Source organism: Cornus florida, unplaced genomic scaffold, assembly GCF_030987335.1.
Source record: "Cornus florida cultivar Cherokee Brave unplaced genomic scaffold, ASM3098733v1 CherokeeBrave_3.0.0_Hap2_Chr01, whole genome shotgun sequence".
Taxonomy (NCBI): Eukaryota; Viridiplantae; Streptophyta; class Magnoliopsida; order Cornales; family Cornaceae; genus Cornus; species Cornus florida.
Window position 1 is genome coordinate 36899253 of NW_026775571.1, and position 14550 is coordinate 36913802.

General features: G+C 38.9%; 1 protein-coding gene across 1 annotated transcript in view; it reads left to right on the plus strand.

Annotated features, from left to right (window-relative positions):
• The window catches only part of LOC132294815 (serine/threonine-protein kinase PBL27-like), a 37533-nt gene extending 27183 nt beyond the window's left edge, over positions 1-10350 (plus strand). Inside the window, exons 4-5 of the mRNA XM_059792817.1 lie at positions 8713-9104; positions 9233-10350. Of these exons, the coding sequence (XP_059648800.1) occupies positions 8713-9104; positions 9233-9844 (1004 nt within the window). The 3' untranslated portion in view covers positions 9845-10350. The remainder of the gene's footprint in view (positions 1-8712; positions 9105-9232) is intronic.
• The last annotated feature ends 4200 nt before the right edge of the window (positions 10351-14550 follow it).

A 14550-nucleotide genomic window follows, 5' to 3' on the forward strand; every position in this document is an offset into this window, starting at 1 on the left:
CAATAAAATTTCATAATCTACTCAAAACAATCGACTTAGTCAAAATAAATAAATAAAACTTCCGTTATAGTAACTCTCCCTCTCCCTCTCCCTCTCCAGCCCTGTTGATTTATTTTGTCATTTTCTCTGAAGTGTGTGCATAGTGAAGATAAAATATGAGAGGAAAATAAAATAAATGCAGTTTTGGCTCAAATAACAGAGGAAAGAAGATTTTTTGTCTTTTCCTTTATAAAAATAATGAGTTAGAGTGAGAGAGGACCTCAATGGAGCCCAATATCAACTCCCTATTCTAAAATAAAATACTATATTAACCATCAACTTGTGAATAAACTAGTGTGTTTGCTCTTAATTCCTTAAGGAAAGAAATACAAAAAAATAGAAGAAAATTTATGAATTACGAGGCATAAAGATACGGAGAGATAATTATAGTAATTAAATAAGGAAGATGCTTCTAGACGCTTCCCATCCCATTATATATAAGTCTATATCAAGGATATATTTTATATATACATATATTATGTCATGAAGAAGACTTTTTTGGATGTAGCGAGCCTGCCAAGATTGATGTTGAAGGGAGATGTGATGCGAGCGTTTACCGACAAAGGGTTTGTTCTTCGGGTGGATGAGCAGAGTACGATCCACCGTGAAACGACGCTTCAATCTTACCTCGTTGGGAGATTTGACAGAGATGTGGGCAGTTTGGAAGGAATTGAGGAGTGGACTTCAAAGATTTGGCAGATTTCATGTGGGGTTAGGGTTTCTAATCTACCTGATGGGTTATTGCTGTTTCGATTTCCATCGGAGAAGGAAGCTCAGAGGGTGCTAAGATGGGGGAAAAATCTTGGGGTGATGCACAGCTGTTAATCGATTTGTGGTTTTATAGACTTGGGTGCTTGGGGATGAGGAAAATGACGAGGTAGAGAAGGATAACGCTGTTTGGCCTTCCAATCTTTGGTGCCAGAAGCTTTTTGAATCTATAAGGGAATTATGTGGTGGGTTTAGGGAGGTCGAGGTCTCTGAGAGCGAGACAGAAAGGATGGTCATCACGGTGGACGACGGCGGGTTCATCCCGAAGTTCGTGATTGTTGAAGACAGGTCTTGGGCTTTTAAGATCTCAGTGACGGAGGAGATCGCTCCTTCTGTTGTGGCGAAACCTATGGCATCCCTGAATTTTGAGAAGAACGGACGTGTGTCTCGCAGATTCGAGGCTGGTTCAGTTTGTTCGGCGAGTTTGGTTAGATCGGAGAAAGATGAGTGGCAGCAAGGTCAGGGACAAGGTGATTTGTTCGCGCGGAAGGTGAGTGGGGAAGGGGTGGATTGGAGGCGTCCACGTGCAGGGGATAGGGTTTCGAAGATTACGGATAAGGTTTTGGATGGGTTGGGCCGGTATGACGTGGGCCGTTTAATCATTAATGGGCTACGCAATAGGTCAGTTGGTTCTTACGCTCAGAAGCACAAGTCCAAAGATGGGTATGGGCCTAATAACTTGATCCAGCAGAAGAGAGATAGGGCTGTGTATTGGGGCCCTGATAAGAGCTTGTCCATTAGAGTTTTGGGCTTGGGTTTGAAGGAAGAGGAGAGGAGATCCAGAGTGAATGGGTTGGGCCAAGCCCACGTGTGGAATTCTGCATCGGTCCTTGGTGAAGATAATAGACTTTGGACACAATCAGAGAAAGAGAACTGGGTTAGAGCCAGTTCTTATAGTAGTCGCAAGGGGAAAAGGTTTCGACATGGGAGTTGCTGTGTGCAAATGGTTTCGGACAATCAATTTCAGTCTCTGCAATTCACTTCTTATGATGATGGTGATCCCACAACTAGAGATGGGAGGCGTTGGTCATGAAAGGAGAAACAAAAATGGGTTTGCCCAAAGGAAAGTCAACCTGGTATGTCTTTTTTCCCCAACTCTCGAAGCCTTCTTTCTGCTCCTCCTTCTACTCCTTTTGGTGGGGTGTTGAGGAAGGAAATGGGGGAGGAGGTTGACCGGAAGTCAGAGAGAACTTGGGTGTTGTCGCCTGTGGCGGAAGTGCATTCGGAGGGGATTGGGCTGGATGCAGAGACAGAGGATGAGGTGGGACATTTGAGGAATCACACACTTGATATTCTGATGAGCTCTTCTCCCAAGATGTTAAGGGAGAATGTATCAGTGATGGCAGCGCCGGTAGGTGTGGATGGAGTTACGGTTTGTGTGGGACGTGACTCAAAGTTTCAGTTAAGTCAGAAGGCTGCGTCAGTACTGGTGAAGGAACTGAGAATGTATAAACGGTTGAAGGGATTGAACCGTTTGCTGGATTTTGGCTCAGAAACGGTAGGGGATGAATCTGAAGGGGATTTTGGTTCACCTTCGGCTTTCAATGGGATGGAGGCTTCGGCTGATGACGGTGGTGACAGATTGGGGGGGAGGGGGTAATGATAGAAATGCTATGGAGATGGTTCCATAGGAGAATACTACTTGTTTGGAGATGCATTCGTTATGTGTCTTACAGCCGGACGGGGGGAGGGAATTCTCTGCATTAGGCTGTAAAGACAGAGGGGTGGAGTGGGTGAAGGATAACATTGATGATGTGAGTAGTATGTTGGGACTTTCTTTTCAGCCAGATGAGGAGCAGGCTCGTTTGGTGATGCATTCAATTGTGGAGGGAAAGAATGTGGAGGATGTTGGGAGTGTGAACAAAACAGGTAGAAAGAAGAAGAGGTTATCCCCATGGAGAGGGGGAAGGGAGATCCGAGGCCTGATTTATGATATTAATTACGAGGGGAAGAATGGGACGGGGAGGGAGAGGAGCAGTGAGAGGGGAAGAGGGAGAAGGAGAGGGGAGGGGTCATCTACTGGTTTTTAATGAAGTGCCGCATTATTTCGTGGAATGTCCGAGGGCTTAATGATTCGGACAAAAGAAAGATGGTCAGATTGGCAATGAGGAAGTGGGGTGTTTATGTGGTATGACGAAGATGGCTTCCATTTCGAATAGGGTGGTTAGGAGTTTATGGGGTGGGAGGTTTATTGAATGTGGGGCGTTGGATGTTGTTTAGACATCTGGGGGTATTTTGGTAGTGTGGGATAAGAGATGGGTGTCAAAAGCGGATGTGTGGCGAGGGAGATTCTCCATTTCCTGTAGTTTTATTATAGAAGAGGATGGGTTTCGTTGGGTGTTCTCGGGTGTTTATGGTCCAGTGGATGATAGGGAGAGGCATCTTCTTTGGGAGGAGTTGGGATCTGTTAAGGCACAATGGAGTCTTCTATGGTGTGTGGGGGGTGATTTTAATATGGTTAGATCCCCTTTGGAGAGATTGACAGGCGGAAGATGGACTCGGGCTATGGTACAATTTTTAAAATTCATTGATCGCCAGCATCTTCACGATTTACCTTTGGAGGGTGTTTCTTTCACATGGGTTAATGGCAGAGAGTCCCCTACCCTTTCACGCTTGGATAGATTTCTTATTTCAAGAGATTGGGAGGAGAGTTTTCCAAATGCAACTCAGGCAGCCTTGGCTAGACCGACATCGGATCATATTCCATTGGTGTTGGATTGTGGTGGGTTAAGGTCTAAAATCAGTCCTTTTCGTTTTGAAAACATGTGGTTTAGGGCGGATGATTTCCAGGGGTATGTGAGGTCTTGGTGGGAAGGTAGTATGGTGTCTGGGAATCTTAGTTTTATTCTTGCTAGAAAGCTTGGGGTGTTGAAGAAGGAGATGAAAAGGTGGAATAAGGAGGTTTTCAGGAATCTCGAGTGGAGGAAGAGTAGGGCTTTGGCGAAGATTGCAGAGATTGATCGTTGGGAAGGCATGCGTGGCATTGATGATGAGCAGAGAAGTATGAGAGTGGTTTGCCAGGTTGAGATTGCTGAGATTGCTGTGTCGGAGGAGATTTCATGGAGACAGAAATCCAGAGCTTTATGGCTTAAGGAGGGGGACAGGAACACTAAGTTCTTCCATAGGTTGGCTAATGCTCATAGGAGGGGTAATCACATAGGGAGACTTACTGTGGATGGGGTGGTCTCGAGTAGAGAGGACGATGCTTGCAGGGGGATTGCCCGATTCTACTAGAGATTGTTTACGGAGCTTGTTTCTACAAGACCCCGGCTGTAGGGACTTAATTTTAATAGGATTTTTTAGGCAAACAGGGAGGGTCTGGAGATTCGGTTTTCTGAGGAGGAAGTGCTAAAGGCACTGAGAAATTGTAATGGGGATAAAGCTCCGGGTTCAGATGGTTTCACTATAAGATTTCTTTTGGAGAGTTGGGACGTGGTCAAGGGTGAGGTGATGGGTACTTTTCATGCTTTTCGTACTCAGGGGCGATTTGAGAAATCCCTTAATGCATCGTTTATAGCCCTCATTCCGAAGAAAGGTGGACCCGTAGATGTGAAGGACTTTAGACCTATTAGTTTGTTGGGATGCATTTATAAACTAATAGCCAAAGTTCTTTCTTTGAGATTGAGGGTGGTCTTGGATGAGGTTATTTCGGAATCTCATAATGCTTTCATAGGAGGGCGTCAAATCTTGGATTCTGTCCTTATTGCTAGGGAGTGTGTGGATGATAGATTGAGGAGTGGGATTCCAGGTTTTGTGTAAGTTGGATGTGGAGAAAGTGTATGATCATATTAGTTGGAGTTTCTTTCTATATCTGATGGTAAGGATGAGTTTTGGGGAAAAATGAAGGACATGGATTGAGTTTTTCATTTCTTCAGCGAGATTCTCGATGTTGGTGGATGGGGTCCTGACTGGTTTCTTTGGTAGCTCGCGAGGTTTGCAGGAGATCCATTATCCCCACTTCTGTTTATCATTGTGATGGAGGGGGCTTAGTAGATTGATGGGGACGGCTATGGCGGTGGGCTTCATCAGGGGTTTTAGGGTAGGAAGGGATGATATGCATCAGCTGGATTTCTCACCTGTTATTTGCGGATGATACTCTTGTTTTTTGCAAGGCTAAGGTGTCTCAAATGAGATATTTGAGGTCAGTGTTGATCTGTTTTTAGGCAGTCTCGGGTTGAAAGTGAATGTGGGGAAGAGCGCTTTGATTCTAGTGGGAGAGGTCCCGGAGATTGAAGAATTAGCTTCTGTTCTTGGTTGTAGAGTTAGTTCTTTTCCGATCCATGACCTGGGTTTGCCTTTGGGTGTTTCTTCGAGGGTTGTAGGTGCTTGGGATCCGGTAGTGGAGAGGGTGGAGGGGAGGCTTACGGGGTGGAAGAAGCAATATTTATCAAAAGGGGGGAGGGTTACCTTGTTGAAAAGCACTTTGTGGAGCATTCCCACATATTTTTTTATCTCTTTTCCAGATTCCGTCCTCTGTTGCACCTTGTATTGAAAGACATCAGAGGAACTTTTTATGAGGAGGTTTGGGGGATGAGTTTAAGTATCAACTTGTTCGTCGGGAGCAAGTGTGTTAGCCTGTTAAGTTCGGAGGAATTGGGATTAGGCGACTGTTGACTTTTAACAGGCCCTGTTAGGTAAGTGGTTGTGGAGGGTGTCGCTTGGGGGTGAGCTATACCTGGAGGTGTCGGTGTTTGGAAAGCCAATCGGAAGGGATGGAATGAGTTTTCTAAGTATATCAGATTCAGAGTTCATGATGGTATGGAGATTCGATTTTGGGAGGATGTGTGGTGTGGAAATGGTACTTTAGCATGCTCTTTCTCTAGACTTTTTAGTGTTGCGGTTAATAGGCATGCCTTGGTGGCTGATTGCTATCGCCTTGATAGCGGGAGAGCAGTTTGAGACGTGCTTTTTCAACCATCTTTTCAAGACTGGGAGATGGATGATGTTTTTGGTTTTTTAGAGTTATTGTATAGCCAGGTGATCCGTGGAGGAGGTAAGGATTCTCTTGTTTGGATTCCTTCTGCTAGGGGAATGTTTAGTGTGAGATCTTTCTTCGGATGCCTGTTGGACTCAGATGGGGTGGTATTTCCTTGGAAGGCAGTGTGGCGAACTAGGGCGCCATTGAAAGTGGCTTTCTTTGGTTGGACGGTTGTGTGGGGTAAAATATTGACACTGGATAATTTGAGAAGGAGAAAGCATATCACAGTAAATTGGTGTTGCATGTATAAGTGCAATGGCGAGTTGGTTGACCATCTTCTTTTGCATTGTCCATTGGCGGTTGATTGTTGGAATCATTTGTTAGGTCTATTTGGAGTTTATTGGGTCATGCCTAGATCTACGAGAGGTCTAATGGACACCTGGAGAGGGGGTTGGGTGGGACCACAGGCTCGAGAGTTTTGGAGGATGGCGCCTCTGTGTCTTTGGTGGTGTCTGTGGAGAGAGTGGAATAGAAGATCCTTTGAAGGAGAGGAGTCTTCCATCATTGTTCTGAAATCCTCTGTTACTAGCTCTCTCTTTTTTTGGGGTTTAGGTAGACTTTGTTCCTCTGCTGATGAGACTGTTGAGTTATTGGCTTCCCTGGGGCTTAGGGTACCCAGGTTATTGTAGTCTTGTAGGGACCCGTTCCCCTTTTGAGCGCTTTTAGTGAATTGTTTATTTATCAAAAAATATATATATAAGCCTATACAAGTAGATAGAGACTCCACACTTTTAAGCCACTTCGACTTCCTCTTCTTTTCTTTTCTCTGTATTTTCCTTTTGCCTTGCGATCCTCTATCCATCCATGCCTGAGAAGTTCTTGACCAGCTCCAATGGTCTTGTTCCTGAGCCCCCTCCGCCATCCAAGTGGCACTGAGCTCCATACCTTGGAAATGGCAACCATTTTTGGGACAAAGTCACCACTTATCCCAAATCCTCTAACCCAGCCACCAACACCAAAACCAAACCCTTGCTTTTGGAACCTGAAATAGAGCTGCTTCAACAAAACCCACCCACCAACACCCGTAAGTGTGGAGTATCTATCTACTTGTATAGGCTTATATATATGGGATGGGAATCATCTTGCCTTATTTAATTGCTGTGATTATCTCTCCGTATCTTTATGCCTCATAATTCATAGATTTTCTTCTATTTTTTGTACTTTTTTCTAAGGAATTAAAAGCAAACACACCAATTATTCTCAAGTTGACGGTTAATATAATATTTTATTTTAGATGAGGGAGTTGATATAGGGCTCCATAAAGATCCTCTCTCGCTTTAACTCATTTTGTTTATAAAGGAAAATACAAAAATGTTGGAAATGACAAAAATGTTCTTTCCTCTGTTATTCATTCAAAGACAGAACTGCGTTTATTTTATTTTCCTCTCTCATAATTTATCTTCACTATGTACACACTTCAAAGAAAAAGGCAAATTAAATCAACAGGGCAAGAGAGGGAGAGACTGGAAAGGAAGTTTTATTTATTTTGACTAAGTTGATTGTTTTGAGTAGCTTATGAAATTTTATTGAGATTTGCAGTGTATATAAAGAAGGAAGCTTTCTTAATCCCATAAACCATGAAAATTACGGTTTTTTTTTTTTTTTTTAATCCCACAATAGCAGCCAATGAAGCAACCTTCTGTCATTTACCGGAATTCCTCTTCTTCCACCATCATAGTCGTATACGTAACAGCAATAATGCAATCCAGATTTGGTTTTCAGGGTTCGTTTGGTTTGCGTGAAGTAGCCAGAAAAGAAATGGAATTTTTTAAAAGTTTTTGGGAGTTTGGTTAGATGGAAAGTGAAAATTTTGAGGAAAGTAGGATTCTCGCATCTGATGGATTTTCCTCAAAATATATCCCGCATAAAACACAAAAACTGTCTTTTTATATTTCAGTTTCCTAATCTGCCCCCAAATCAGTTGTTTCTCCATCTTTGCTCCTTTCTGCAAACTTTTTGGTATGGTGATTAACTTCAGGCTTTCAAATCTTTTCCACTATCTCATGATTACAAGTTCAAATACTCGCATTCATAGGTTGTTGGTTGAACAATTTTTTTTTTTTTTTTTTCATAGGTTGTTGGTTAAACAATTATTACTCCTTATTCACTAGTTACATTACATCGGCTCACAATTGAATTAGCACCTCATTGTGATTGAAATAATAATTGAGTAGTGAAAAGTTTCAGGATATCAAGTGTAATTTTCTCCAATATCTCAGTACATATACGAATAGCCATTGGGTATAAAGATGATTCATCTAATACAAATTCATTTATTTTTTTAGTGTTTGAAATCATAAGGGTAGTTTCGGCAAGTAAAATTATTTTCTTTTTCCTTTCATGCTATCCAAACTAATAAAATAATATTTTTCCTACAACTTTCTTGAATATTTTTCCTCCTACCAAATGCATGCTGGAAACTTGATTTTCATTTCTTTCACTTCACTTTCACTTTCCATTATTTTTTTTCATCTAACCAAACGGACCCTTATGGTCTAAGAGAAAAAAAAAAAAAAAAAACTTACAGCAGAGCACAAGAATGGTAGAGGAATTTAGGGTAAAATAGGAGATGCGATGGTATTTTGGTCTTTTTCTTTATAAAGACAATGAGTTAGAGTGCTAGAGGATCTTTATGGAGCGTCAATATCAGCTCCCATGTGTGAGAATGCAAATTTTAGGCCAAGAACAAGGATGGGATGGAACTTGTGAAAGCATTAAATTTTGATATTTAATTCTAGACACATTTTTTGAGTTATAATTGACCAGAAAGATGAATCAAATGGACAAATTAGTTGGGTTGTGGGACTGATTATAGCCCCTTTTCCCCTTGAATCTAAATTATTGTATGCATTTTTCAAGTTTTTCCTCCAGATGAGTAAATTCTATTGCATATTCCTCATTAGTCTTATTTTGGTACTTATTTTCAGATTTACCACCGGATAAAGAACCTCTAGACTGGAATACAAGGATGAAGATTGCAGCAGGTGCGGCAAAAGGATTGGAATATTTGCATGATAAAGCAAACCCTCCTGTCATATACAGAGACTTAAAATCGTCCAACATCCTTCTTGATGAGGGCTATCACCCCAAGTTATCGGATTTTGGTCTTGCAAAACTGGGTCCCGTTGGTGATAAAACTCATGTCTCCACACGGGTGATGGGAACCTATGGTTATTGTGCTCCTGAATATGCCATGACTGGTCAACTAACTCTGAAGTCTGATGTCTATAGTTTTGGAGTCGTCTTTCTTGAACTCATTACAGGACGCAAGGCTATTGACAACACGCGCATCCCTGGAGAGCATAATCTTGTTGCATGGGTAAGTAGTTCTTCTCTTTATATTTGCTTGTTAAATACATGATGCCGTAATTGTTGATTTTATTGCATGTCATTGGTTTAACATAAAACAAGATTTGTTTTTATATATTGTGGAACATGGATTTGTAGGCAAGGCCACTTTTCAAGGATCGAAGGAAATTCCCGAAAATGGCTGATCCACTGTTACAAGGCCATTTCCCAATGCGGGGACTTTACCAAGCACTGGCTGTTGCAGCCATGTGCTTGCAAGAACAAGCTGCTACAAGGCCTTTAATAGGGGATGTTGTGACTGCTCTGACATATTTAGCCTCTCAAACTTATGACCCAAATGCAGCCACTGCCCAGAGTAATAGGGTTGGTCCATCTACTCCTAGGAGCAAGGATGATAGAAGGAATATGGCAGATGGGCTTGATAGCCCAGACGAGCCTAGACGGCATGGTTCCCCTTCCACCCATAAGAATTCTCCTGATTTCAGAAAGAAAGAGTCTGTAGGCACTGGTGCACGGTTAGGAAGGAGTGAAACCAGTGGTGGGTCTGGAAGGAAAGGCAGCATGGATGATTTAGAGCATCAGGAATCTCAGAGAGACAGCCCTGTAAGTATGGGGAGAGCAAGAGAAACACCCAGGAACCGAGATGTAGACAGACAGCGTGCAGTTGCGGAGGCAAAAATGTGGGGTGAGAATTGGAGAGGGAAAAGAGGGGCAAATGCAACGGGTAGCTTTGATGGTACAAATGAGTAATTAAACTGAATCACCGAGGTAATGTCGAATTGGTCTTTATAGGGGAACAACTGTTGTATTCCTCCAAGGGTCATCATGAAGAAAACGGAAAATTTGCTGATGTGTCATCCTTTACTATCTTGGTTTTCCATAATCCCCAGGGAATAATGGCTCGTGTCCAACTTTGGCTGTCATTGGTTGTCCTGTATCATTCTTCTTGTGCAGTATGGTACCGAATGATTCAATTATGTGGTGAAGGAGAGACGGTTAAAAGAAGGAATCGGATGAGGGTTAGTGTTTGATTTTGGGCATTTTTCAGGTAACACCACTGCAGAATGTTGTATGGTAACATGTTAATCTATGTATTTATGGCTTTCAAGAGTTGATGATAAAGAAGAAAAGTTGGAAAGACGCCCAAATTTGCCCTAATGTCTTGTATGTTGTGGGAAACATGGTGGGTTTGGTTTGGGTGTCTCATTGTTCCATTGGCACATTTTGAATATTCATATACAGTCTTTATTGTATGATGTCTGAGTTGGTCATGTTTTCGGCTTATAGAAAGAGGTTTGATCCACCATACTAGTCTCTTTATCTCTCTCCCAGGCTTTCCAATTAGGGTTTATTACCATCTCTCTCTCAAATGGGTTCATAACCGATAATTAGCTGTGGTAATTTCTTAGAAGGTATAGAACTTTCGAATGCAAATCATTCCACTATCTGGTATTCAATGTGGAGCAAAAGATGCAAATAAATTGGACTTTTTCTTGTTAAAGCAAATTTGATGCGAGTCCTTTATACTGATGGTAATTGCAAACATTTCTAATCTTTTTTTCATTTTTATTATTTTCACGTGCAAGGCTGTCTTAGGACATTTTCTTTGTTGGGGTGCACATGCTCCAGTTTGGTACAGTTCCAAACTTAAAATTCTCAATAATTTTTTGAAAATTAGAACTGGAACCATTGAGATAAGAAATATTCCACTTTTCAATATATATTATTTATATATATTATCTTTCAACGTGGATGACAAGGGTTTCGAATGGACAATACTTGCTTATTCACCGATAAGTAGGGAGTTTACTGACTTAATAGGTTGCATAATAAAACTATAAGAAGTGTTTCAAATTTTATAAATTGGGTTAACCGCATCTTTCTCTCTCTATATATACACACGCGCTTGCACATGCATATATACAAATTAGCTCTTTAAAGTAGAGAGAAATTAGGATTCAAGCTTTCTAAAATAATACCTTCCAAAAATAAGATCTTATATATATATATATATATATATATAAACAAACCCCATTAACCTCCACTTCCAAAGTAATCTTCATTTTCACTTCAACAATCCTAAGTTGGACGAGAGAAGGGCGAGAGCTTTTTTTTTTCTTTTTTTTTTTTTTAAGCACAAACCGAAAGCATTTTATGATTCTAGCAATGGTTCTTCATATCAATCACATATTCTCCACTTTGAGAAGGTAGAGAGCAAAACCAACCCCTCAAAACACTATTGCTAGATCTCAATTCAATTTTTTATTTTTTTATTTTTTATTTATTTATTTTTTTTGTAATGCCCAAACACATTCTGATATTTATAGGGATAGTGGTCAAGGATGGATAGAGTGTACTAGAGACCTTTGATTTGTATAAGATCAAATGGTGTACTATCGAACAATGAAAATTTTCACTTTCGGTGATACATATAAATATTATATATTGAGAAGTAAACAAAATTCTCCCGCAATATTATCAAAAGAATCACGGTTTGTTTTCAAAGCTGTCTTAGGACATTTTCTTTGTACAGGTGCACACGCTGCAATTTGGTACGGTTCCAGACTAAATCGAAATTAAATTGTTCTCAATAATTTCTTGAAAATTAGACCGTGATTCTTTTGATAATATTGCGGGAGAATTTTGTTTACTTTTCAATATATAATATTTATATGTATCACCTTTCACTTACTTTTCAATATATAATATTTATATATATTATCTTTCAATGTGAAAGGTTTCGGATTCCTGTGAAAATAAATGGGTGTGTGAGTGTTTTGCCATATATATATATATATATATTTTATGGATACCTAAACAAATACAAGTTTATAGTTTATGCAATAACTGGACAATAATAAACCTCTCAACCAAATCACCAAGTGCAATAAGAAACATAGTCACAAATTCCTTTTACCCTTATGAGCACATTCGAATCATATCTCTCTTTATCCAAAAACCGAAGAAGCCATTCAAGGGTTTTGTCTAGCCTTTATAACCGGTTCAACTAGATCATAATTTCAAAACTTTTACAGAAATCAATATTGAAATTTGATTTGTACATCCAACTGTCTTCAAATAACTATAAAAGATAAATTCTCTAAAAACATGCATTTTTGAAATTCAATTTTTAGAAAATAATTTTTAAGAAATTGAACCAAACAGAATTTTTGTATAATGTAGTTTTTTTATAAGGGTGGACAAATAATCCGCGAATCCGATCCGATCCGTGCAGATCAGATCGGATTGATACACCCACGGATCGGTGGTGGGTTAAAAAAAATTAAATCCGTAGCTCAAGGATCGGATCACGGATTAAGCTGTTAAAAATCCAATCCGATCCGTGAGTTCGATCCGATCCAATCCGTGAAATTTATATATATATTTTCAAAAAATATATTAATTAATTTAATTAGTTAATGATAATTTAATTTAATTTAAGGATATATTAGTTAATAATTATTTAAATATATGAATTAATATTAATAAATTAAAATTTTATGTATTGGGTTAGGGTTAAAAGATAAATAAATAATAAATAATATTACTTATAAAAATAATAATAATAATGGATAATGGATAATTTAGATAAAACTCAATCCGCAAATCCAATTTGATCCGATTCATTATTATACGGATCCGATTCGACAGATCTGTGATAGATTAAAATTTTTCTAATCCATTGAAAACGGATCTGATACCTAATCCGATATGTGACCACTCCTAGTTTTTTATTAATAGTTCTATGAAATTCCAAAATTATAAACTAAGCAGGCTTGAAGTTTTCCAATACTCAAACCCATTTGTGAAATCCTACCCAAATATGAAGGTATTTATGGCACCTAGCCAATTTGGTCCCTCACAATAAGGTGATAGATGGAACCGCCGTGAAATAGCTTATTAGTAATATTAATAATAGACTTCATGGCTTATTAGTAATATTAATAGATCACTTCGCAATGATACATATATCACACGTCTTACATCAACAAGCCACAATTATATCCATTTCATTAAGAACGTTACCTTTGGAAGATGGCTACTTCGTACAAAAAGGTGAATTTGTTATTTATAACCAGCCATATTGGATTCACGCTACAAGAGCAGCCGGTCTTTTAAGCATGCGCCTAAAGTTTCCATAGAAATGAATTCATAAGAGAGTCAAGTGGGAACCAGAAATGAGTTGCAAGATGGAGATTGATGTAGTAATCAGTAATATCGACATTTATAGTGGAAATCAATCAGATATTTATATAAAAGCTTCTCAACATTCACAAATATGGTCGATCAAGACCTCCTGAAAGCAAAGGCGGATCTAGGATTTCTGAATGGGATGGATTAATATTATTTATTTATTTTTTTTTTTTTGGGCCCCGCCAAAAGTACTATAGTAATTTATTTATTATATTTTTTTTGGGTGAGCTAAAGCCCATCTTCGCCCACCCCTCCTTCCGCCCTTGCCTGAAAGTCGTAGCACGTATCATACGTACAACTAGCCAATGAGCCAATGATATAAAATCTATTAAAATGAGGTTGACAATATTTTTGAAAATTAAGGATGTAACCATGAAGATATTTTTAAAACAACATTTTCAAATGATGAGGATGCATGTATCATGACTCTTATATTAAACTATTACTGGATTATACTTTATGTAGGTGGATGGATCAATTAAAGTGATAATTTGAAGTAGCACAAAATCTATTGGAGGATTATACTTTATGTAGGTAGATGGATCAATTAAAGTGATAATTCGAAGTACAACATATCTATTGGACTGTTGTGAATGTGATTCTTTATGCCTCCAAGTTTATTGCATCAACTTCAACAATATATATATATATATTTCAATTAATCAATAATTTGGGAGGCATTTACTTAGTATATTATATTTAATGTGGGACAGGGGGATAGGGAAATTGGGACGAGAGTTCTGCTCTCGGGTTGTCGCATGCATTTTGTGTGAGGTTGAAAAAAATTTGTTGACTGCAATAACTGATTCCGTTATTTATAATATGATTCGATAAAGGTGAATTTTTAGTAAGTTTTACTAACCTTTTTATAAATAAAAGAAAAAACTATTTAAGGCCAATAATGACCAATTCAAGAAAGTTACGTTGTTATGTTTATTAATAAGGAAGTACAGATGCTTCTACAAAGGAGTCGTACTCGTGTCGAACACCAACACTTTTCGGATACGCGTCCGACACTTTATATACATATTCATAAATAAAAACCGACACTTCTCGGATACGTGTCCGACACTTTATAAACATGTTCATAAATAAAAATTAATTTTATTATTTCGGACATTTCGCCAGCACTTCCCAGATATTTATAATACAAGTCTACTAAGTAAATTTGAAAATAATATAAATACTATCATGATAAAGTAGTGAAAAAATGGTATATATCATATAAAAATCATTACAATAATAACATAATTTTATTTTCT